The sequence below is a fragment of the Panthera onca genome, chromosome D2 (assembly GCF_046562875.1).
Source record: "Panthera onca isolate mPanOnc1 chromosome D2, mPanOnc1 haplotype 2, whole genome shotgun sequence".
NCBI lineage: Eukaryota > Metazoa > Chordata > Mammalia > Carnivora > Felidae > Panthera > Panthera onca.
The window spans coordinates 51,395,897-51,420,286 of NC_138349.1; the positions used below are offsets into that span (position 1 = coordinate 51,395,897).

At 42.5% G+C, this 24,390-nt stretch overlaps 1 protein-coding gene across 1 annotated transcript in view; it reads right to left on the reverse strand.

The window, feature by feature from the left end:
* The window catches only part of LRMDA (leucine rich melanocyte differentiation associated), a 1,023,158-nt gene that overhangs the window by 420,857 nt on the left and 577,911 nt on the right, over positions 1-24,390 (reverse strand). The window contains exons 4-5 of the mRNA XM_081790523.1: positions 19,285-19,422; positions 8,551-8,668 (exon numbers count right to left, since the gene is read on the reverse strand). Coding sequence (XP_081646649.1) covers positions 8,551-8,668; positions 19,285-19,422 — 256 coding nt within the window. The remainder of the gene's footprint in view (positions 1-8,550; positions 8,669-19,284; positions 19,423-24,390) is intronic.

The following is a 24,390-nucleotide window of genomic DNA, read 5'->3' on the forward strand; positions in this document are numbered from 1 at the left end:
CATCTTCATTTTTCCCTTTTTCCCTAGCCATAGAATTATAAATACTATTAACATGAATCAAAGTTAACTTCAGAACAATGTTCATGATTTTCCCCCAGTGGGCCATCCATCCAGCAGGCTTCCCTGCCTTCTAGGATGTCAATCTGCCTGGGGGGTTCAGGCTCTACCATCTGATGTTTCCACAGTCCCAGAAGGGACTTTCTAAGGAAGGCAGAACTTCATGAAGCCACAGAGTTCACAAGGAGAGAAAGCAAGGCCCTGGACTCACTTAGGGGTAGGGACGCTGATGCTTTCCTGATGTCCCTTCATTCAGACCTCAGTTGCTAGCCTTTTTTCTCTGTTCCTAAACAGCCCACTTCTTCTCATTCCTGGGCTCAATCACCAGGCTCAAAGCAAAGAGTTAGTGGCGTGGTGAGTGGCAAGTGGCAAGTGGAATAAAGCATGTTAAGGCCAAGGTGTTGTTCAGGCTGACCAATGCATGTATCACTGGGGAGCAGCTCCCTGCCAAGCCCTGACACTGAACACAGAAGGCAGTGTAATGTTAGCTTGAAACATGCATAACTTGAATGCAGCACCCCAAGTGTATTCTATGAGAATCCACTTTCTTAAGGAAGCATCTTTATTTTTCTCTCCTCTTTTCTTTCCTCTCAAGCTAATTTTTAAAAATAACAAGAAACCTAAATTGCAAAAGCAAAATACCAGATACTATCTTCTCAAGTGGATCATGAAAATGTCAAGCTGTCAAGGCACAGTTTACAGATATAATCAGTTATAAGGGCTCCATATCAATCATTACCAGAGACCCCATGAGTAAGGACTTTTCATAGCCCACTTAAGGAGCCTTAAATTCACTCCTTAAAACTGAAGCAACTAATACCATAGTGGACAGGGTCTTTTGGGAAAGAAAATTTCAAATAACTTTTTAGAAAGCCATGGATCCATTTCCAAGGGAGCTATTACTGGATCTCTGACAGCCAGCAGCTTCTTCCTTATCCCATAAACTGAGCTGCTTACTACCACCCAGACCTGCCCCCAAAGTCCAAGGGAGAGGACTCTCAACTTCAGCTTTGACCTCTCTGGCCATCTGAGCACCAGCAGTGGCCAGGGCACTTTGAACGCTGGAAAGCTTTGGGCCAGTCGCTATCTCTCACAGATTTCTACAACACCTGCTCTGCACACAGCACTATTATTCCCTTTCCTAGCACGGACATTCCCATACCTTCCTCCCACTTCAAACCTTGCCAAGGTTCTTCCTCATCCTCAAATTAAATTGCAAATTTGGCCTAAGAAACAGAAACACAGCTCATCCCCTGCAATTCTCTGCCTAGACCATGCATTTCACCATGATGGGCTGGCGGAGGGAGTGGTCAGAAGGTCAAAATGGTAATTACAAAGTTACCTTTGGCTCCCTTCCATATCCTGGCCTTCCTACTCTTTTACTCCTACCTCCCATATTTTCATGCCTGTTAATGAAATTTAAGATACAGAGGCGAAAGAATGTGCGCTTTGGAGACTTACACAGACCCAAGGAAGAACCCGATTCTACGTTGCTCTGTAATTTGGGGTGATGTAACTTCTCTGATCATCAGTTTCCTCATTTGTATGTTCAAGTTCAAGGAGACATACAGAGATACTATTGTTAGTCACTGACACAATATCTAGTACACACTGGATACAATACATGCCAGGCATTATATATTACTCATCTATCAGGGAAGTTTCAACACATCTAATAATGTACTACTGGGCAATCAGTCAACCCTTAGGCTGGCCTTGCAATCCTAATTAGTGAAGCATCCAGAAAGCCTGTATAAGCTGGTGCTGTGACACCAAAAACTAAAAAATTGTGTCCTAGTTACAAGCTCTGGTTCAAGTGGCCAGGGAAGGACCAGAGGGCAAGATGCTTGGATGGATGGCCTACCTATTAGGTTCCTGCAGCAATAGTACTCAAAATCCTAGTGGCTTACAAGAAGTTATTTCTTGTGCAGAGGTCTGTGGTTGGCTAGGGTAGATGTGCATCAGGCTTCAGCTTAGGTTCAGGTCTGCTCAATGTGTGTTTCGTGTTGTTTTCATAGCAAGTGGCAGACATGCAAGAGGACTGAGTGGAAACACATGGTACCTCCTAAGGCCTTGGCCCAGAATGGGCATGCTGTCACTTCCACTCACATCCCATTGGCCAAAGCATCACATGGCCAGCGCCAAAGTCAGTGGGATAGGGAGGTAAAAAGAAATACACAATTTTAGACAAATAGTGAAATCTACCACATTTGTCGCAATTGTGAAGTCCCGAGGCTGTACAACATATCCTAGGGATCTAATCCCCTACAGAATGCCACTTATTTCCATGACTCCCTAGGCATGGCTCTGTCTAAAGACCTGTGGACAAAAGTGAGCATGGTAGAAGGAGACCCAAAGGAGGCAGAGTATGCAGCTGAGCCACTGGGATGCGGTGAAAGCCAGTGACTCCAACAGAGGTACAACAATCTCTCATGAGGCATTGAGCCTGATGGAGAGTGACACCTGCACTGTGCTCAACACCTGGCCAGGCCCCATGGACTTGCAGGAGAGGCTCTGAGAGACTGCCTTCAGCACCAACAGTTCAGTTTCACTTTCCTTCTTCCCTCTTTGGATTTCAATTCTCCATCCTCAGGGCTTTGCCAGGGCACAGGAAATACAGCTTTCCTGTCTACCTCCGATTGCAGAGGGTTGCTATCCGAAAGCAAGGCAATGAAGACATACCAAAATTGCCTCCAAAGAACAGTACTCTGAAAGCATTCACTTGAAATCCAAGATGCCATGGTGCTAAAAACGGAGCAACATAAAGTCCTTCCCCCACGCCCAAGTGAATGTGGCAAACTTCGAAATCAGGAAAAGGAAAAACAGACAGACTGTGAATTTTTGGCTTCTGGTGTTGTTTCTAAACACATCGCCCAAGCATCTTCCAAAAAATAAGTTAATTTAAAATTTTTCCTCCTTTCAAAATTTACTATCAAGTACCTGAAAATAGAATCTAAGTATGTCTGCAGACAAGAAACACCTGTGTGAAAACAGAAAAGAATCATAAAACACTAACATACTCAGGTCATTAGAAATACCCAGAAAATAAACTGACGTTTTTAGTTTTCTTCTGAATATTTGGCATGGTAGACAACTTTCAACATATATTATTAGCTCATCACCTCTTTAACTGCCTGTATAAGTGGTTTACAATACTTATTCATAGGCATACCCTGGCTTTATATACAATATGTATTCCTGAAAACAGGGAGTCTAGAGTAAATGTTAGTAATTACAATCAGTTTAGAGGTAGTTTCTGATAACCCGCTACATTTTTGCGACTGAGCTAGAATGGCATAATTGGAAGATACAAAAGACATACATGCTATGTTTCCGAACAAGGTAACACCTAGGGAAGAACTAGACTAGGCATCAAAACAAATAAACCAAGCAAGCCACCAGGCAGTGCTCCTTTATGGTACACACAAAAAACAGAATGGCAGCTAAGACCAGGAAAATCTCATTTAAACTACACACAGATTTGTGGAGCACCTCAATATGTTTGCTGAGAAAAGCTACTTTTTACTTCCCACAAGCCCTCATATGAGCAGGTGGTTTCCGGGAACTCTCAGAACACCGCACACTGTGAGCCCAGAACACACCCTGCCCTCCCAGCAACACTGCCTGTGGAGAAGCCCAGGCCCAGCGTTCATGGAGGCCATAGGTTTTGCCATCCTAAGTAATCCCAGGGTAAATCCTTTGGAAAACAAATATGCAACCCAGAATGTCTCCTTCCTGCCAACACACAGATTCAAGTTATTACATTTTTTTAAGGTAGAGGTCCCTCTCCTGCTTTTCCAGAGGACCATATTGAAGCAATAAAAACAATGGACCACCTTTCATGATGGATCTCCCAAAATGCTCTATTGTTCCCAGTTCATTTTTTTGACGAGTGTTGGCCGAGCCCCTGCCTGAGACCAGGCCCTGGGGGTATGGGGGCAATAAAAACAAGCAAAGTTCCTGCCCTCGTGAAGCTGACATCCCAGTGGACCAGGAGGTGCTTCATTCTGACAAAAAGCTGCCTTCCCGATGCTGCCATTCCCTATCTTTTTCCCCGGTTGCCTTTCGTGTGTGTGTGTGTGTGTGTGTGTGTGTGTGTGTGTGTGTGTGTGTAAATCCAAAAAGGTACACACAGATGAAAGGAACTAAAGGAAACCAGGGAGTTATGTCCTAATGCCAAATGTCAGGAGCAGGACTGTGCAGCGTGGCCATGGAAGAAGGTGATGCTCAGGCCCAAATAGCTTCTAACATTCAGTGTAAGGTCAGGAATCAAAAAGATTTCCAGAAAGTACATGTACTTGGAAGTTTATTCCTTTAATACATCACATCTCCCTCTCCCTCCTTTCCTTTTCCTGTCTTGCTCTCTCTCTCCCCCACCACCCCCCCGACACACACAGCTTCCATCCCACCAAAAAAAAAAAAAAAAAACCCAAAGATATACACACACACAAATATATAAACCATACCAAACTACACAAAGACACAAAATACACATGACAGGAAAGCCAGGCATGCCCACACAAAGGCAAGCATCATATATTTTCAAGGACACACTGACACTCACAAACATACTGATTACCTTCTCTTACCTATAACAGAATGGCCATAATTACAAGCAAAAGTACACACATGTCAAAACACTTTCTAACACAGGCTGTGATTCTCAGTCCAGCTGTCCCTGTCCCTCTCTGCACTGCTTCTATAAGGTTCTGAAGATTAAACAGTTGGTAGCCAACTTCATATACATGCCTGTAAACAAGAGGGCTCAGCTTTAAATAATTATGTCAGAGAAATGACAACTGTGCTCTTTGCCAGAACAGGGATGAATAATTACAAAGCCAGGACATAATTAAGCAATTCTGACTGTCGGATTCTTGAACTGTCTGATATGTAGGGCTGGCATGTCCACCATGCACGCCCTTCTGGACAGGCCTCACATCCCTTTGATTTATGTTTTCTGATGCGGCAAGGGGGATCACAGTCTGGTCATCACAGAAGCCTTTCTTTGGGAGCCTCAACCTTCTCTGCACCTACCTTGGTCCTCTTGGCATCGACAATGGCATGATTCTGTGGTCAATATTTGCAAAAGACACGTATTTTCTTTAAAATTCCAGGAAATGAACACAACCTAGCTGCTGTAGGTCCCTTAACTAATAACACACACGCAAACATGCATGTACGCACGCATACACACACCAGTCTAGAAGAGTCCATTGTAACATTAGCTATCATTTCCCTAATGAAGGATGGCATCCTTCTGTAGGACAATCAGAGCTCAGACAGGAAGCAGCTTTTAAACAACAAAAGCCAAAAGGCAGCAAACAAAGGGGAAATGTGTCATCGTGAGAGAAGACGAGCGAGAACTCGCACTCAGGGGCCAGGGCCTGCCAGGTACCAAATCAAACCTCTGTGACATAGGGGGTTTATTAGTTCCTGGACGATTTTGCATTTGCGTCAGCTGAGAACACCCAGACTGCCTGTTCCCTACCTCTAAGGCAAGGGCTGTGATTGGAGAGGCATTTTCCATTCTCCCAAATACTTTATGTCAGGAATAAAATGAAAACAGCTCCCCAAATCACGGCCTCCTTGATCATCCATCAGAGCATTCTGCTGAATAAGCACAACAGGCCGCTGCCGCCTGAGAAAGGACAGAAGCCAACTTGAGATTCCGATTCTCTTATGAAAAATAGGTCTTCACCAAGTGTGCTCAGCACAGCGTTGGCAAATCACGGGGAGGAAATTGCTCTCCACTTAGAAGCCGACTCCGGGTGTACACATACCTCCCAGAACATACATATGTATATACACACAGAGAAAGAAAGTGTATATACACACCTGCACAGGAACAAACATATGTCTGTGCACACTGTGAGCAGGCGAGAACCAGCCTTTTTAACACCAATTTATTAATTCAGCAAGAAGCTCATTTGGCCTCTATCTGCAAGAAAAGTACCAGTGTGTTTCTCTGAAAACAGGCAAAAGGGAATTGCCTGGCATTCAAGAAGCATACAGTTTGATATGAAACCAGGAACACAGGGAAATCCTCTAGTGCACCTGAAGCATCACGGTGTATATACAGCACTTACCTAGAAGCCTAGACCCTGGGTTCTAATCCCAGGTCTGCCTGTGTTGGACTATGGGGGCCTTAGGAAACTACATCCTCACCCAGTTCCTTCACCAATAAAATGAGAACACACACCAGGTGATTTCTGAAGTCCCTCCAGTTTGGAAATCACGTAACTCTACAAAAAGGTAACAACTGAAGATTACTGTGTTTTGTCAGAGTATTTTTGTCTCTTCTCAAATAACTAATGGGTATTTTTATGCTTAATACTATTAGTAAAGATATTGGAGTCAATCACATAAACATAAGCTAATTCTATAATTGATTAGAAACTAATTTGGGACTTTGAAAAGCATTTCTGCTGATGCTGCTAATGACTCAAAGAGCCAGCTACTACTGGATTTTAAGTAACCATTCCCACTTGGTTTCAAAGGCAGGGGAGGATTTCAGTCCCTGCTGCCCTCTCTACTCCAAGAGAACAGTTCAGCTTTCACCTGTTTTCTACCTTTAGGCCTTCTTATGAGCTTTTCATTTTGAACAAAGAAACACACGGGGAAAATGTCTGGCTCACTGCTCCAGAGCTAAGATCCGAGTAGAAGAATGTGGCTTGGTGGTCAGACACACCAGTAAAACTACAGTTCCCATGCTTACTGATCGGGCTGCCTAAGTGACACCTCTCGGCCTTAGTTACCTCACCTGTAGAATAAGCCAATGCTCCATTCCTCCTACATTGCAGTGTTCTGGAAGGACTCACAGATCTGTGTACAAAGAACCTTAGGACAGTGGTGAGCACACAATGAGCATCGCACACAAATATGGTGGCCGTTATTTTTAGTATCCCGTCAGATTTTCTGTGATAATACAGAGCTTCCCCTGTCAAAAGCAAGGAGAGAAGAAGAAATACTGATCTATCCTATAAAGCGCATGTATATGTGAAGGTGGAAAATGTAGAATGGGTGGGAACCCAAGGTATTATAAACAGTCCACATGTTGTCCTTTGTTTGGTGATGTCAGCTGCCTCTGGAATCTTTTAAACCTCCCCCTCCCCGCAAAAAAAAAAAAAAAAAAAAGAAGAAAAAAAAGGAGGCCAAGAAATAAGTTATTTCATTTGGACAAAATTACAAAAGCTGGAATAACTAAAGGCAGTCATGAGCAATACATCAAATCTGTGCCTCGATAAGGAAAACTGTTAACACTTTAATAGCTACGAAACAAATCACTCAATTAATTTCCCACATGCTGAAACAGGTAACAATACATTTATCTGCCAGTATTATACCCTCCCTATCATATATTTCCACAACTGTTAGCAATTTTATTCAGCATAACAGGAAATAAGTTGCACCTCATGGGTTCAGGGAAAGAAAGTGGCCTGAGGTCTGCCGCCGGCTGAGCAACTTGATGGAAGAGGTTTCGTTTTTCTGTTTTGGTTCTGCTTGTTTTTTCCTCTTTCCCTCTTAATCATCTCCAATGCACGTGCAAAGTACTCCAAGTCAATAAGCGAGGACAAACTAGACCTCCAGGATTTCTGGGCCAGTGTTTTCAACACACAAGAGAGGGTCCAAAAAAGGAAGTAGCTAGGTAGCTCCATGGGGCCCCAGGGCACTGATGGACCTCCAAAGGGGTCATCAAGGATCGTCAGGTCCATTCCCCAGCCTTGGGCTTCACAGGACCCCAACTTCTCCCAAAGAGATAATTTTCCACACCCTTAAAGACTTCCCTGAATCTGAAGCCAAGTCTCCCAGCCACATCTCCCCTGCCTCATCAACGCTGTCATTAAGATGACACCATAGTCACTTCCATGGCCTCCATGCAGACTCAGCTTATAAAGGAAAGGTCAGTAAAACTAATCCCATGAGCTCTGGAGAGCTACATGCAGGAAGCATACACTAGTCCAGGTCACACTGTCAGGAAAAATGGCCTTTCCCTCTAACAATATCTCTGAGAGCTATTGAGCCCTCATACCTGAGGACAGAAGAAAATCACCCTTCCCTCCTTCTGCTGTGGCCCCAAGAAAAAAAGAGTTCTTAGTCACTAGAACAATCGTACGCACTCAAGAAAGATTAAATTCCCCAAGCTTTCCTCTTTTTCTTTTCTCAGCAACAGACCTCTAGAGGCCCTACCTTATAAATGAAACATCTTCAAGAAGAAGACCTCAAATATGCCCCCCAGAACATCACCATCAGGCTGCGTTATTGGTAAAAGAGCCATCTGGGTGAAATCACCCTACAAGTAAGGTCCCTTTAGATTACAGGAAAATCAAATTTATTCCCAGTCCTACTTCTTGTTTGGCCAACAATATATCCATGGATAAACCCTAATAGGAGATCTCTCCTGAAATCTAAACACAGAACATCCTCCGCACTCAAAGAATAACCAGTGAGGCAAGACATAAATTCCTTGTGAAGACGAGAAAGTAGGCAGCTTACCTTGGGCTTCACCACCTTCATGAATGACCCTCTGACCAAAGCTTCCTCTCGTTCTTTTCTGGTTACTTTCCGGGCATCCAGAAACTTCAAATTGGGCAGTTTGTGCAGAACAAAGCATCTGAAAGAAAAGAGTCAGAGATAACTCAGGGGGGAGGTGATGCCCTCAAAGATCCATGCAATTTGTCTCATGCCCAGGAATCCACATCATTAAGTCTTCAGAAGGTTAGATCTTGGCTGCTGCTGCTTCTTTCTTTCATAATGAATGATCACCCTTCGCAGAAATCCAAATAATTATATTTTACATAGATACACAACTAAGCCTTAAAAATGCACAGTAATGTTTGCTCTTGATTCAAAGGTAGACACAGACACACACACACACACACACACACACACACACACACACACACACACCTACCTAGATTAGCCAGGAAGATCCTATTGATGTATTTCCCTTCCTCCATTCTGGAAATGGGCTCGGCTTCTTTGCTACACACAAAATTCTCAGTGAAACTAACCTTACAACCTAATTGTACCATTTATGTCACTGCCATTCCTGTGGGCCATCTGTGTAACTCTTATCTCTGAGATAAAAACAAATCTTCAATTTGAAATGGAAGCAAGAGACACTGACTGGCCATCCAGGACAATAAACTAGAATGCAGGTTGTAATAACATGGTTGACTTTGGGATAGAAGTAAGAAGCACATATAGCTGAGAAATGCTTCCTTAAAGAATCAAACAGGGGTCTTGAGGATTTTTTCACCATCCCTGAGTTACTTCCACACTAGCACTATGAAGATTATCAAGGTGAAACAAGAAGAACTGGTTTATAGGGGATATTTATTTAATAGCCCAACAAATACTAATACAAATTCCCAAGGAAAGAGTCTTTGGTGTCCATCATGGCCTCCAAGGATAAGTTAATGACTATTTGTGTGATGAACTGTCCTCAAGCAGGTATATTTGGAATTGAGGAGAAGATCCATGTGGCCATGGGATAGGCATATAAACATATAAATAAATATATTAAAAATATAGACACCTGCTTATATTTCTCCTTCCTCAAGGAAAGTTACCAACCCACATGCTTTCCATCGAGCCCCTATACCTGATCACTCAAAGGAGCTATTGTTGTGGTCCCTGAGTGGCTTATTTGGTTAAGCATCTGACTAATGATTTCAGCTAAGGTCACGATCTCATGGTCATGAGATTGAGCCCCAAGTCAGGCTCCATGCCCAGCATGGATTTTCTTTTTCCCCTCTCCCTCTGCCCTTCCCTGCTCTGGCTTAACTCTCTCTCTCTCTCTCTCTCTCTCTCAAACAAACAAGCTACTGTTTAGACCTTGTCCTGCATAAGAAGAAGAGGTAAGTACCCAATTTCAAGAGCAATACATTACCTCCATAGGAATCTCTCATTTCCTTCCCATACCCAGCCTCCTCAGTATTCACTCATCTTTCAAATCCTGACCCATACAAACTTCTTTTGGGCATCTCTAGCCTGTACTGTTTTCTCTCTTCTCAGCACTCACAGGATACACTGTTAGCACCATACCATCTAACATTTTGTTGTTTTGTAATCATTTTAATCATTTTATTGGTGTTTATGTGATGTCCCTTTATTGGTGTTTATGTGATGTCCTTCTTAAAGGAGGGACATTTTTTTGCTAATCCTCTTATCTTAAAAAGTAGCATTAGAATGCACTCAATAAAATACCAATTTATTTCATTTGTACAAATATTTCTTGAGCATCTGCCATGTGCCAGACCCTTGGTATACAGAGGTAATTATAACATGATTCCTGCCCTTATAGGGGCTTTCAGTGTAATGGGGAAGAAAGACTCACATAGAGAAAAGAGAAATCAACATAGCTAAGTGCCAAGATCAGGGTTATGTGCAAAGTAGTTCTGGGAGCACAGAGAAAGGGACCTACCATTACTTACTGAATGACTGAAAACAAATGTCTTGAGGAAGAAGAGGAGAAACAAGAAATCTCAAGGTATCTTCAAAGAACCAAATCCTAAAGCAACCCTACACATTGAGCTTTTTCTCAGGGCAAATGTTACCTGCGGTATAAAGCTTGCCCCCCACCCCTCAGGTCCCACATTCATAAGACACTCTCACATCACCAAGTGGCCTCCATATACTTGCCCAGGTATAAGACTTGGTTGGTTACTGAAATGCTAGAGAAAATAGCTTCGAGGCTTCCAGCCCAAATACTCCTTAAAGCGAAAATACTCTGAGTTCTTTTGAGGTATAATTTTCTTCCCCAGAAATGTCCACCCCAAACATCTGAGGTCCAGGATATTTGACTATATACTTCCTGCTTCTTCCCTGGTCTCGATCTAGTATCTTTTTTCCAACTTCTCCCTGAGCCTCACCCTTCCCTCTCCAAAGGCCCCCTAACCTTATCCAAAATCGGAAAGTTTCCACAAAGTCCCAATGACCATTCTATCCTCCAGTAGAACTCCGACTGGCCTCAGTCAGTGTCAGAGAAAACTTCCATCTTCTGCTTGTAGCAGCAAAGCCTTGATGACAACAGATTCTTTCAAATAAAGACATGTACAGACGGAAACAATATGTCAGGAGTGACGCTCAGAGGAGTAAAGACACCCACTAAGTGTAGGGTGGGAAAAGATGAATATTCAGGTGAAGAAAACATCAGTATTAGAAAATCAGCCAATGTTTAATGATGGAATGAAAGATGTCTTCACAGGGCTGGCAGGAACCATGATGACAACAGACAGCACGTTGTCATTTTGCCCCACTTTGGATCACAGCCCTGAAATCAAAGGAGAGAGAGAGCGAGCGAGGTGCTGGCTTTTAAGCTAGTTAAAAATTTTAGATGACAAAGAGCTGCTGTTTTCAGAGCACTCTTCTTAGACAATCGAAGAAACAGCCCATGAAATAGGCTGCCAGTCATCTCTGAAACTAGGGGTGATTTGACTCCCATCCTGACCGCCAGCCTGGGGTTTCTAGGTGGCTGATGCCTGGAGAGGTTTGAGGGACACGAGAAAGTCTCACCCCAAGTAATTCGGCCTGAGACTCAGCCCAGGGTCTGAAGTTCCTGCCTTAGAGATGTCTTCATACATTCACTCACACAACAAATAACTATTGAGCTGCTAGCACCCACCACATACCGCATGAATAAAAGTGACGCACAAAACAGACAAGGTCCCTGCTCTCAAAGAGCTTCTATTCCAGAACAGCCATTCTCAAACTTAAAAGGATATCAGCATCCCCTGGACGGCTTGTTGAAACACAGATCACAGGATCCCACCCCCAAAATTTCTAATTCCCTACGTCTGGAGTAGGGCCCAGAATGTACATTTCTAATAAGTTCCTGGAGGGGGTGGGGGAGCTGATGCTGCTGGTCCTGCTGTGTACCACTGTCCAAGTGAAAAAAACACCATGAAGAATAACAGTTCCGGGATTATGAGGTTGGTAATGTGGTGAATAATCTCCCTCCCAATTTCGCTAATGATCTACCCTGCCCCCAATGTCTGTGGTACACAGTGCCCAGAGGCGGCCACATCTACCAGCAGTCTTCCTGCCCTTTGGTGGTTTGCAACTGACTCCAAACATTACTGCCAAGTGATAAGTCAGTGGGCTTTCTGCCTGCCTGTCCCATCCCAGTCTTGGGAGATCTATTTCCCTTTGTTCTAGGTCATGTCAGGGTGTCAAAAGCTGCAGCTTCAATCCCGAGTATAATACAAGTTTGCCATAAAAATACAACAGAGGATTCCCGAAGCCACAGAATGAAGGCTTTTACAATATCAATTCAACCCTTGTAAATTTAATCCAGGGTTATTTGTTGCACCAAAATCTCTTTACCGTGATGTATTACTTAGTTACTGGGGTTATCACAGCCGTATCCTAAAGTTGCATAGTACATAAAACATTTCAGTTAACAATGCAGGAAGGTTAACTCCCCCAGATAACCTGCAATCACAAGGGCTAGTCCAGATGACATGCCTCTGTCAGCTTCCACGAGCTATTGATGGTTCAATCAGTTTGTTTTGAAGGTAAAGTACAACAAAAGGGCAGTAAACTTATTCAGACTGTCAACAGGGGCTATCGGGAATGGGGCTTGCAGGTAAGTAATTCTGGGTGTTTTAAGGCTATTATCAAACAGCAATGGTTGAAGGAAGAGACAGCTACTAATAACACAGAAGGCAGCCATCATAAACCACTTTATGGCAGAAACCCCCGTCTATAAATCCTGCGACACCCGGAGACAGCTTCAGATTTATAAAACTGCTTGTTAAGCCAGGGCACTGCTTAATGAAAAGAGATCGGTCTAAGTTCTGAGTTTCACATCCCTAGCTCCAGAGGACAACTCCAATTTTCCTGACCTTCCCAAGGTGGCTAGGCGAAAGCCATGGGGCGGGGGGCTGGAAGTCAGGGGCACTCTTGACCGTGATATGGAAGGTGAGGTTATCGAGAAGAGATCAGGGATCCTGGGAAGGTGTGTAAAGACCCATCTGTCTCCGTCTAAAGGCAGATTCTCTAAAAGTGAGACCCACACAGAAAGCTTTTCAGGCTCTCTCTCTTTTCATATTAAATGCTCCATTTTCTTAAAGGACACCTCAAAGGAGACACCTGAAACTGGCAGGGGGAGAAAAGGAAGAGCAGAAAGGCTTTGGTGTGTGTTTGTTTTTTGCTCCCAAATCAATTTTCTCTGCCCAAATCCCAAAGCTCTGGCATTTTTCATCTAGACTTCAAAGGGAGAGAAGGGTGCTCTGTCCTCCTGCTCAAACTGCTACCCCAGGGGAAGCTAGCTGTTCCAGTAACAGCACAATCACAGAAACACCAAAACGGATCTCCATTGTCTGCTCACGGGATTGTTTCTTTCTCTGAAGAGATTCTACTAAAGAAATACCAAGTTTCCAAATCCTAAGGAAATCAGAATACAAGGTCACCTGGAGTTTTTCCCTACTTCTTTCCATTTATGGCAATATGGAATGGCCATTCTTCCCCTTATTTCTTGCAGGCACTCCCATGCATGGGAGTGGGGTGGGGGAGACACAGTGCAAGCGACTGATGCCCTACCAGGGGCCCCTGAAGTCAGCAACGGGTGACCCAGGAATCGTTCTCGGTCTTCCACAAAGCTTAACAGAAGAGTGAGCAGGCCAACAAAACATCAAGCTTCTCTGCTTTTGACCAGATTACATCAACCCCGTTTGGTAACACTGGTTACCTCATGCTAATCAAAAGCACTCATCAACAGCTAAATGTGTCTAATTTTAAAAAGTTAGCAATGGCTTAAATGTAGCTAATTAAAAAACCTAAAGCTTATTAAAGAGATCTAAGGGGGAGAAAATTAACAAGAGGAGGGGTCCTCATAACAAAGAGCTTGGAGACTAACAGGGCAGAGGACAGAACGCAGACCCTGGGCTCATTTTGCTGTGTGATCTTGGTTCAGTCTCCGCCACCTTCCGGAGCTTTGGTTTCTCCATCTATACAATGAAGAGAACGGGTTAGACGATGCCTAAGCCTCTCTCACGCTTTTAGCCTGCTTGATTTCTATATGCTGCAAAGTTAATTTACAATAAACACATCCATAGCCTCCTTTCTTATTACTCCAATTTCCTTATATAACCACCCCCTCACACCTCCAGGTAAAGGAGGGCAGTGAGAAAAAGTCAATAAAGACCAGAGTAATGAATAAACACTGTGAGTGGAATAACTCCAGATGCTCAGAGAGATGACAATGATCTCACTCTAATGAGCCGAGGTGAGCTCACCTACAGCATTAATGAAGGCCTGACAACTGGCAAAGGCCAGCTGATTTTCCTCACAGCTCACCGGCAGTATGTTTGAAGTCTCCGTGCAAACAATACACCCACAGGACAGAGCGAGGCCCTCTACAGAGGGTAACCAGCAATTACTCTGTGGGCTTCTGTCACTTTGATCTCTGGGTCGTGACCTTTGCTTTCTTGTGATCTTCAAAGCCCAGATTGTAGATTAGCTGGAGAATGCTAGCTGGGTTATGTAAGCCACAAGTTTTACAGCTCCTCCTCAGCTGGGAAATGGTGGCAGCCCAGGACAGCCAACAGACTGCGGAGGGTCCCTCCCTCTTTCCCTTTGGCTGAGTGCTACAGACACTAGGCAGGCCTCAGGCTGCTTTCTGGGAGGGAACAAAGAAAGGGTGTCACGTTTTAAATAATTTAAAGTTGTAAGAAATATAGAGGGGCCTACTGAGGAGGCGGGAGGAAGGAGAGGCCAAGCAGAGACTGGAGTGGCAGCAGAGAATGAATGGCAAAGGGTTTAATGACAGAAGTAGAGCTTAGAGGCCATGAGACCAAATCTCTTATTTGACAAGTCAGGTCTAGCTCTTATGTACTGTTGACCTTCATTCCGCCGTCTTGCCTGCAGGAACAAGAAGGAGAAGAATTACAAAGGAAGACAAGAAACAGACCACTCTGGGCACCTAAGTTTCCCATACCTGACTCACTTTTTGGCTAGTGTTGAAGTCCACGGGAGGCCTTGAGTGGTTTTTTAGCATGACGGTGGCCTCCCAAGGCAAACCACCTCACCGCTCTCTTCCCGCCCAAATGCTGAAGGCTGCTTGTTATCACATTCACCCTCATTCAACATTCATCCCAAAATAGCAGCACAATGTGTACACACAGCAAAGCACGGGCGGGTTTAAGCTCCTATAATAACATGGCGATGGACATTTCTTAGCCATGAACTATGATGAATGGCAAAGAAAAAAATCAAGGCATGGTTCGCTCCTGCCCCAGCAGGACCAGGGCACAGCTCAACAACTTGGTAGTATGTTCATGCTCACATACAGATTTAATGAGCCCATTTTATGGTGGGGATGTGTGCCAAGAAAATCCAACTGTGTGCACAGGGGGTAAGGAAGGAAGGAGAAGGGGTGACTTGGGGGAAGGAAAGAAGGAATCAGCAGAAAGTGAAGCATCTGTGAAGCCATTCCCAATAACTCCATAAATCTAGTCACTTCCCATTTCTGCTCTGGTGGTTGGCCACAACGTGACCTAAAAGTGGGCTGACCTCTCTGAAATCAACACCTCCCGTAGAAATGAAACAGACGTACTTGTTTTGATGTATGGCTGGGTGACATATTATAAATATTACATCACATAACCACAGAGGATGCCAATCAATAAGAAATTTTTTTAGACAGCACTAAATGAGCCATGGGTTCTTGCTTCTGAATACACTCCCTTTAAGGCTCCTACTATTGCTTAAATGATTAATAGAAGACATATTGTCAGAAAATGTAGTTAAAGTGAAAAACAGTAAACTGTAGAAATATCATTCATTTTTAAGCAATTTTCTAGTGAAAATGTCACATAAATTTACATAGAGGCCCTACTATTAGGCTCTGGGTAACAGCTAGAAGGAAGGCAGACCTCATACTTTGTGGAGGAAGGGCCAAGAAAATATTTTACCAATGGTGGGGGGGAAAGGTGGCTACATTGCTTTGTAGAAAGTAAAACACTGCAGGAACTCTGGATTCAAAAGTCTTATTGTAAAATCCTAAAATTTCTTAGGGGCAAATGAAACTCAAATTTCAGGATGAACAAAGCAGGGCTGCTTACAAACCAGAGAACAGAATGCCATCACATACACATTAATCTCTCCAAATCCAAGTGTGAGAGTACTTGTCAACCAGAAATAATAAAAAATAAAATGAATAAAAAATTTAGGATTGCTGGAGAATAGGCCCACCATTCCACTCGATCATCATATGCTGTGCAGTGAATGTGTAACTGGATGGACACACATTTAATGTTCCTTCCAGTGTTCTTAGTTCCTATTTCTCTCAGAGCGTCAGCATCTTGCCATTATTGTGGGTGGATTATGGATTTTCTAGAGTAATTTTGACTAGATGTGATTTCAGCTGTATGTGTCTTTAGAATCCAACTCCTCCTCCCAGCAACTTTGCCACGTGTGCATGAACAAACAACCTTCCCAGCCCCATCCCTCAACCCTGACGGACCTGAGGTAGTACGGTCAGGCTTAGTGGGTACAACAGCCAGCCCATGCAACGAATCACTCCTCTAGAACCAAACCCTCCCTGAAGGATCAGCAACCCAATGACCAGTGCTCAGATTGAGTCTCAAGGACAGTTCCTTGTTTATTAACTGTGATTGTTGACATCAAATGGATCTGATTCCAAATAGGCAGTAGGCATCAGAGGTGCCCAGAGGGCCATACATTTCTCCGTAAGCACTTAGCTTCTTAGAGGAAAGAATAATTTTCAAGCTGCCTCCAGAGAACATTTATCTGGCCCCTATTCCATGGCCGGCATTACTTTAGGTATTGAAGAGTCTTCAAAGGGCAAGAAGATACACCCTTACCTACTAGAAGCCATCCTCTGGATGTGGACACATACAAAGTAGTGAGAGAAATATACAAGATGGAATATATAAAATGGCATTAGACAGCAATGGAAGAACTGTAATGGCTTGGGAGCAGAGTATCTCAGAATGCTAGAGCCAACAGGAATTTTAAACACTACTTAGTCCAATAGTTAAGTGAACATCCGAAGCACCTATTGACTATTTTGTTGCATTTGCTACTCAATTAATCAAAATGCTTTGGATGATTCAGAAGTACAACCTTGGTGAAGGGTCACTGATCTAGACTATCCTCCCCATTTTAAAGCTGGACCCCACATCAGATCTTCTTATCTGGCCCTTATTTATATGGGTCTTAGTATTTTTACCATAGTGAACAGTTATAATAAAAAAAATAGTACTAGCTTTTCTTTTCCTTTTGCAAACTTATAAGCCTTCTATTTGAGACTAAATAGAAGATGAGGGAAGTGAAGCTTTTCACTCTACTTCTCTCATTCTAGGAAAAAAAGACAACAAAAATGTGCCTACAGTTTGGTTTACATACAGCTCCATGAATGAGTGAATGAACACGTGTGTCAATGCATGTGCACATGCATACAAAGACACACATACGTGCATGCAAGTGCATATACATACATTTGTACAATTTATTGGCTTATTTTAAAGAGTTAAACATAGAAATTTCAAGAAAAAAGTCAGAAACCAAATTAAAATCTCCTATACCATGGTTGGTTTACTAAAAATGTTGACTGAAAGAACTTTCTTGGACTTACTTGACCCTTCCAAGACATATCTTATAAATTGCTGCACAAAGATAAAATATGTTTTAAGAGGCCCCTTTATATCTGAAATCAGGCTGTTAAATGCTTCAGAGTTGATAAGAGTTTTAAATAGGCAAATTAAGTTCTAAGTGATTAAGCAACTTACAGGGTTGATTTAGAAATGTATAACTCTTCACCTGCTGGGTATTAATCATATTTCTCCTAACAGAATTCACATTGAAATCTACAGAATCATATCCAAATGAATATCTTCATGATAGAAAAAGATTTAATACCTCTTTTCAGACTAGGGTTAGAGTTTTATTCTAAGATGGCTTAAAAACAGTCTAATAAAACCCCTACAAAATTAATCAAGAAACCTAGAAAATGAGATTAAACATACAAAATGCTTCCCGATAAATAATACTGGACTCCTGCTGTAACTTTATGCGTCCATGTGCATATATTTCAAAAATACACAGTGTTCAACAGCCTTCAGTATTTCTTACAGCTTTGCCTTTATACAGCATCAACTCCCCTGACTGCATTCCTTCATGGGTCACCACAGATTTTTATAAGAGTCCCAAGAGAACAAGTTTCTTTCAAACCATTATCCTCTTTCCCCAATCCTTCTAAATTTATTATTCAGTAGCCTTACCTGCCCTGAATTTGCTTCCTTACTCCCCCTCCCCTTTCCACATTGATTCAGGTAGAGCGTTCATGAGAGCAATCATAATGAAGAGAGAGCCTACACATGAAAAGATCATCTAAAAACATTAACAACAATAACCAAAACAAAACAAAACAAAACCAATCAAGAATGAGAGCACACAGAGTTCAAAATGAAGAAAGAGAATAAAATAGGTATGACCAAGAAGACTCCCTAAGAAAGGGGGGTTTGGATCAGGTATTTCAAAGCAGATGGTTTAGTAGCAGAGAGGAGGAAGAGAAGCATTTCTACTTAGACCCCATCAGAGCACACAGCTGGTGGACAGTGAGGCAGAGCTTTATGGAACCAAGTTATGGGACTTCTGAGACTTCCTCTGGGATCCCACGTAAGCTCCCTACCTTTAGTGGGAAGTGCTCGCTAAAAAGTTACTCTGAGGCTGACCAAAGGAAAACCTTACAACACAGAGCACAAGTAAGCAAAATATAGCCCATGGGTCAAATCTTGCCTGCCCCTGGTCTTTATAAGTAAAGTTTTATTGAAACATAGCTGTGCCAATTCGTTTATAAGTTGTTTATGGCTATTTCTTCACTATAACAGCAGAGTTGAATAGTTGTGACATAGACCTTAGACCACATGACTTTCAAAGCCTAAAAACATTTATTACCCAGCTGTTTACAAAAAAGAGTTGTCAACCCCTGACCTAGACCACCTGGAAGCTTTTCATGTTTTTTTTTTTCCGTTTGTTTGTTCTTTGGGTTTTTGTTGTTGTTGTTGTTGTTGTTGTTGTTTGTTTTTTTGGCTCCTATGTCCCTGACAAAGGGAGACAATGGCTACAGGTTGCCAAAAGGTTAAAGTTTAGTATTATCAATGGAAGTCCAGTAATATCTACTATGCACCCCATAATATCATCCCCCCCCAAAGATGCCATTTTTCCCTTTCCACCAGGCTCAAACTCCTAGATACTCACCTGTATCTTTTGTAGTCCTCCTCATCTTTTTCCAAGCTAATCAGCTCATTGGGACATGCCACATTACCCAGCAGGCTGAGGTACTCCAAAGCTGGTGTCACTTCTGCCAGGTGATCAAGCAGACTCTCCAAGTCAGTGATGTGACAAAGGTTAAGGATTTGGATCCAGGAAGACAAAAGCCCTCATAAGGAACATAGACTATAACTGACAGGCACAGCACAACACCTGACAAGTCCAGTCTGCTCCCAAGAGGTGACATGGGTGAGGGTTGAAATCAACTTAGCTGTGAGGTATCTGGCATGCCTAGTTTTTCACTCCTGCTGGGGACACAGCCCAACTTTTCTCTGGGCATGTAAGACTAAGTCCAGATCACTTGAGAGGGAATGAATGAACTCAAGTGTTTTATCACACTTTTCTTTCCTTTATATTTGTTTGGAAAATGATGAAGGGTATATTCCATGTGGTAAAGTATTTTGCTATTTGCCAATCTATAAAACTTTTTTTTCTAGTAATGAAAGCAAGACTTGTTTCCAAATGCCTCATTAAAAATATATTCCCATTTTCTCCTTTAGGGAGTAATTTATCATTAAAACATATAGGAATGGCATGGATACAAGCAGGGACTGCCATCCTCCTATGATCTGAGAACCTGGGGTGGAGCTAAGCATTGCTCAGTAGACTCCCAGGTGGCAATAAACAATGAATTGTGGAGAAAGGAGAACAAAACTAGAAGACAAATGGAATCAGTTAGGATACATTTAGTCAAGCCAAGCAGGTCAAATGTATTTGAGGAGAATCTCTTGTGATAGTAATATTCAAGAAGGAAAGAATATAGAGAAAATACCAATAAAGGGCATGGTGGGGAGATCATGCCATGATCCATTTGCTCAATGGGATCCACTCAAGGCAAACGCTGAGACCTCTAAACCAAGTAAGTCAAGAGTCATAGATTCAGGCAATCACAGGTACTGGTAAGGACCTAATGACAACCAAGTTGTCACATTGATATACATGGACTCCTGGTTTGAGTTACATGCAGATGAACCTTCTCCTAGGCAAGGTGATGACTAGACAAGCCATGAACAGAGGCCATGACTACCAGAAACTTATGGAAGAGAGGTGGAGCTCTTATCAGCCAATATCAGCAGATGGAATGGGGTCTTTGCCAGGGAGTGACAACAGAGCAAACAGGGGCTAATATATAAGGGTGAATGCGCCATACAAGAGTCAAAGACTCAGGATTCAGTGTCCAGGAGTGAGGTTCACTTGGCCTAAGAGAGAAAAGTTAAAACCAAAGAGAATGGATGCCTTTACTTTACAAGGATGTTCTCTAGCTATGAGATGTTGCCCCAATTTCCTCATATTTCATTTCAACTTGTCAGTTGAACACCAAATCCAAACAATGTCAGAATCCATTCCCTAACATATCTGCCAAGGGGTCACCAAGAGGTAGCTCATTCTATCATAACAACCATAAAAAAGAGTTTTTCTTTCCCCTGGGGGCTGAACCTTCCTCAAATTCCTTCCCACTGACCCAATTTAATGGCTTGGAGTCTCAAAGAATAAGGCATTCTCCTCTTCCACATGATGACCTTCCAGACAGTTGAAGCTCTCATGTCTTCCTTAAATCTTATTTTCTCCAAACTAAGTTCTTTCAAGCATTTTTTATACACAGGCTCTGTGAACATCATGTACAAAAACAAATGCTATACCCTGAGAGTGAGACAGAGACAAGGAGAGGGCCAGCACAAGCAAAAGAGGGAAACCCTAGTGCAAGAGGGTCAGAGCAGCTCTCCACCACGGGTTTCCATTCGCCAACATCATCCCCATTTGCTAAACAAGGCAGGACAATGGACTTTCAAGTTATCAGTCCTTCAGATCTTTAACAAATAATGTCCAGGAATAACCACAATGGACCACTGGAGTGAGGATGAAAGACACAGAAGCATGTGGAGAAGACAAGAAAGAAGGTTCTTCCAAGGAGGTAAGATTAGAAGGACACATGGGTAAATGGCCAGGAGTCAAAACACTAAAGTATTTCATCACTGAAGACAAAACATACTCACTACTTTTTAAATTACAGTTCAATCATCAAACTCTTTAAGAAAATCATTTAAATAAAACTAATTGAAATGCCAATGAACAATTTCAGGGAAAACTGGCTTTTCAGGGAAAGCTATGCTTCTCAATCATTGCTACAGGAGAAAAAGGGAAGCTATTAGTGCTGCCCTTAGACCCTAGCAAAGGCACCTCATGAGGCCCTATGCTTTGGAGTAACTTTCTCAAAATGTTTTAAGTCTGTGTTTGGTATTCAGGAATCACCAGGGCCAAAATGTCATTCAGTCCCAGTCCTGGTTTCTGCCCTTCAGGGTTAGTTCCAACCTTCTACCTTTCACAAGGGATCCATCAGATGTTCCAAGGAGCAGTAGGACTCATGCCTATCAGGCTGTCCTGAAGCCTCAAGGCCAGGCCCTGGTGCCAAGGAGATAGCCAGACAAGCTGATCACTCACTTCCACTAGTCAGCACACTTTCTTTTGTGGGACTGTAGGAGAGTGGACGGCCAAAATGGTGCTGATGTACTGACTTGGGGTGTTTCAAATTATTTATGTAGACAATGACCCTAGAGAACCTAGGGGAAGCCCTTTCCACTATGGGTGAAGAAGTCCAACCAAAACCTATTTCTCCTATAGGGACCAACTTCTTAAACCTTGGATATTTTTCATCTACTGTATGAAGGTAGGAATGTGAAGGAATGGAACTCAAACTGGGAAAGGTTTTTAAGTTGAGGAAATATTGGGCAACTGAGCTGAACTGAAATCCCAGTCATTTCCCAACATTAAGTGAGCAGTGACAGGAAGCTTCTCATGCACAGTCCAGGGAAACAGGCTTCATGTGTAAACTTACCACAGAGCTAATAAAGCTTGTACGTGAGGGTTCTTGCTTACGCAGGTCCCTTGCAAGGATAATAGAATCACATGGTCACACGTTGTAAAAATTGCAAAAGTAGGTTATTTAAACTGCAATCAGTTAAGATCACTGTCTCTCTCCACTAAAGTACATATAAGGTAAAACTTATATAATTATATAATAAAGTTATAAAATAAGTTGCAGAAAAAATAGGAAAAATGTTTTATGTAGGTATGTCCCACATAAAAAACTGTTACTTTTCTGAATATTTTTATGTTTGTGGCATTTGTCAAATGAAAAAAATTTAATTTGCTTTTATATATTTTTATTCAAAACAGACATTCATCTTCAAGCCTAATTTTGAATTCATAATTATGTAGCCTTTTCCTTTAAGAGGGAATTAACATAAGTTTCACACTCAACAAAATCTCTATCTTCCCCCTGAGCAGGAGGTTGTGGAGATGTGGATTCATTCAAATGTCTTGGTAATGGGAATTTCTTGAGCAAAAGGTCTACAGGCTTCAAGAAGCTTCAGCCATCATGCACCAATGAATCCAAAGAATGGAGCCTGCTTCATTTAGGGTATTTTGTGTGGCAGAAGATACCCCCTGTCTTTTTAAGCCTTTCAAGTACCTGCTAAATGACCATCTGGGCTAAGTCAGGGGGTCTCCCCCAAATCCATACTAGCACCTATTCTGTGGATGGTCTGGACTAGAACTTCATTCTGTTGACACACCTCTGGAGGATAGAAGATGAGAAAGAGTTTTAATTGGCTTCTTGGTCTCCTGGGTCAGCAAGGACAAACACAGCCCTGTCTTACCTGGCTGGGAGCTCTGAGATAGAACCTGTCATATTCCTTTTTTGTCCAGTTACATAGAAAATTAACCAAAGGCAACCAGCAGAGGGAACCCGGTGTCTCTGACTTACTAAGACCAAGGGCAGTAGATACTTTCAGGGATTCTCCTAAGGGTGACATCCCTCTCCCCTTTTTAAATGTGAAGCTACAGGGCACAGTTTCAATTCTCTTCAACTGACTTCTAGCACACACCTGGCTTCCCTCCTCAAGTCTTCTCTAGAATACTTGTCATTTAGGTTTTTTTCAGGTTGTCTACACAAAGTTGCTATTGCAGAGTCCAGCTGTCATAGGTATGCTTGCCAAGGGAGACTTTTTGCAGAAGGCCCAAGATCAAAGCAACATGTTGCCTTGAAAGTCTGGAGAATGAAGGAGGAGGGGAGTCTTCTGGTGTCATGTCCAGTTACACAGGTCTGAAGCTGTTTCCCTGGTAAAAATGGGAAAGAATCCTCCCTCTGTGATCAAGCCCATGTCAAAGGGCAACACCCATAAGACCTGGGAGGATTTCAACCAGTGCTTACCCTAATACAGGATTTCTGAATGCTAACTCCACGTTTTGCACAACATATTTTCATTTTGATTCACACACACGTCAGCAATATCATATCCAAACAATTGAGGAAATGGGGGTCAAAGGTCACATAGTAAATGGCAGAGTCTAGATTCAAACCTGTTCCAAAGAAATTAACATTTCTAGGTGATAAAGTGACTCACAATTTCCTAATACAGAAAGGAATGTAAAATACTGAAAAATGAGGAGTCCTACAAGCTTTTGTGGGAGACCACAGGTACTGTCATCCAGCTGTGTTCTGTACCTGAGTTTCTTCCAATTTGGGCTTACTCATTTAAAGCAATGAGACTTCCTCTATCATTAAAATGTATCAAGAAGCTGTAAAGTCTTTGGGCGATAAAGTGATTTCCCATATATACATTATGCCATTTCGATCTTTCAACAATACTCTGAATTATCTATCACCCATTTTACAGCTAAAGAAACTGAAGATTCAGACAAGGTGCAGAGACTTCCCTGAGTAAAACAGTAAATTGCTGTGGGAAATCTAGTCTGGTCTTCTGGTTCAGTTCACTCGTCTCTTCACCACAGCCCAGCTGTACAACATGTCATACTATTTGTCCTTCCTGTTGGTACTATAATTCATACCGTCTCTTCACACGTGTGCTGAAGCCAACAGGGAGACATTAAATGAAGAAACAAAGTGTGATGTAAATGAAGTCAGCTTATTACTCTTCCCCTGCCCACCCTGAAAGGGAGAATGGGGGAGAATCATTTGATTGTGCAAAGTATCTATATTTTCCAGACATCTCAATTGTTCCCTTTTGGGGTTGG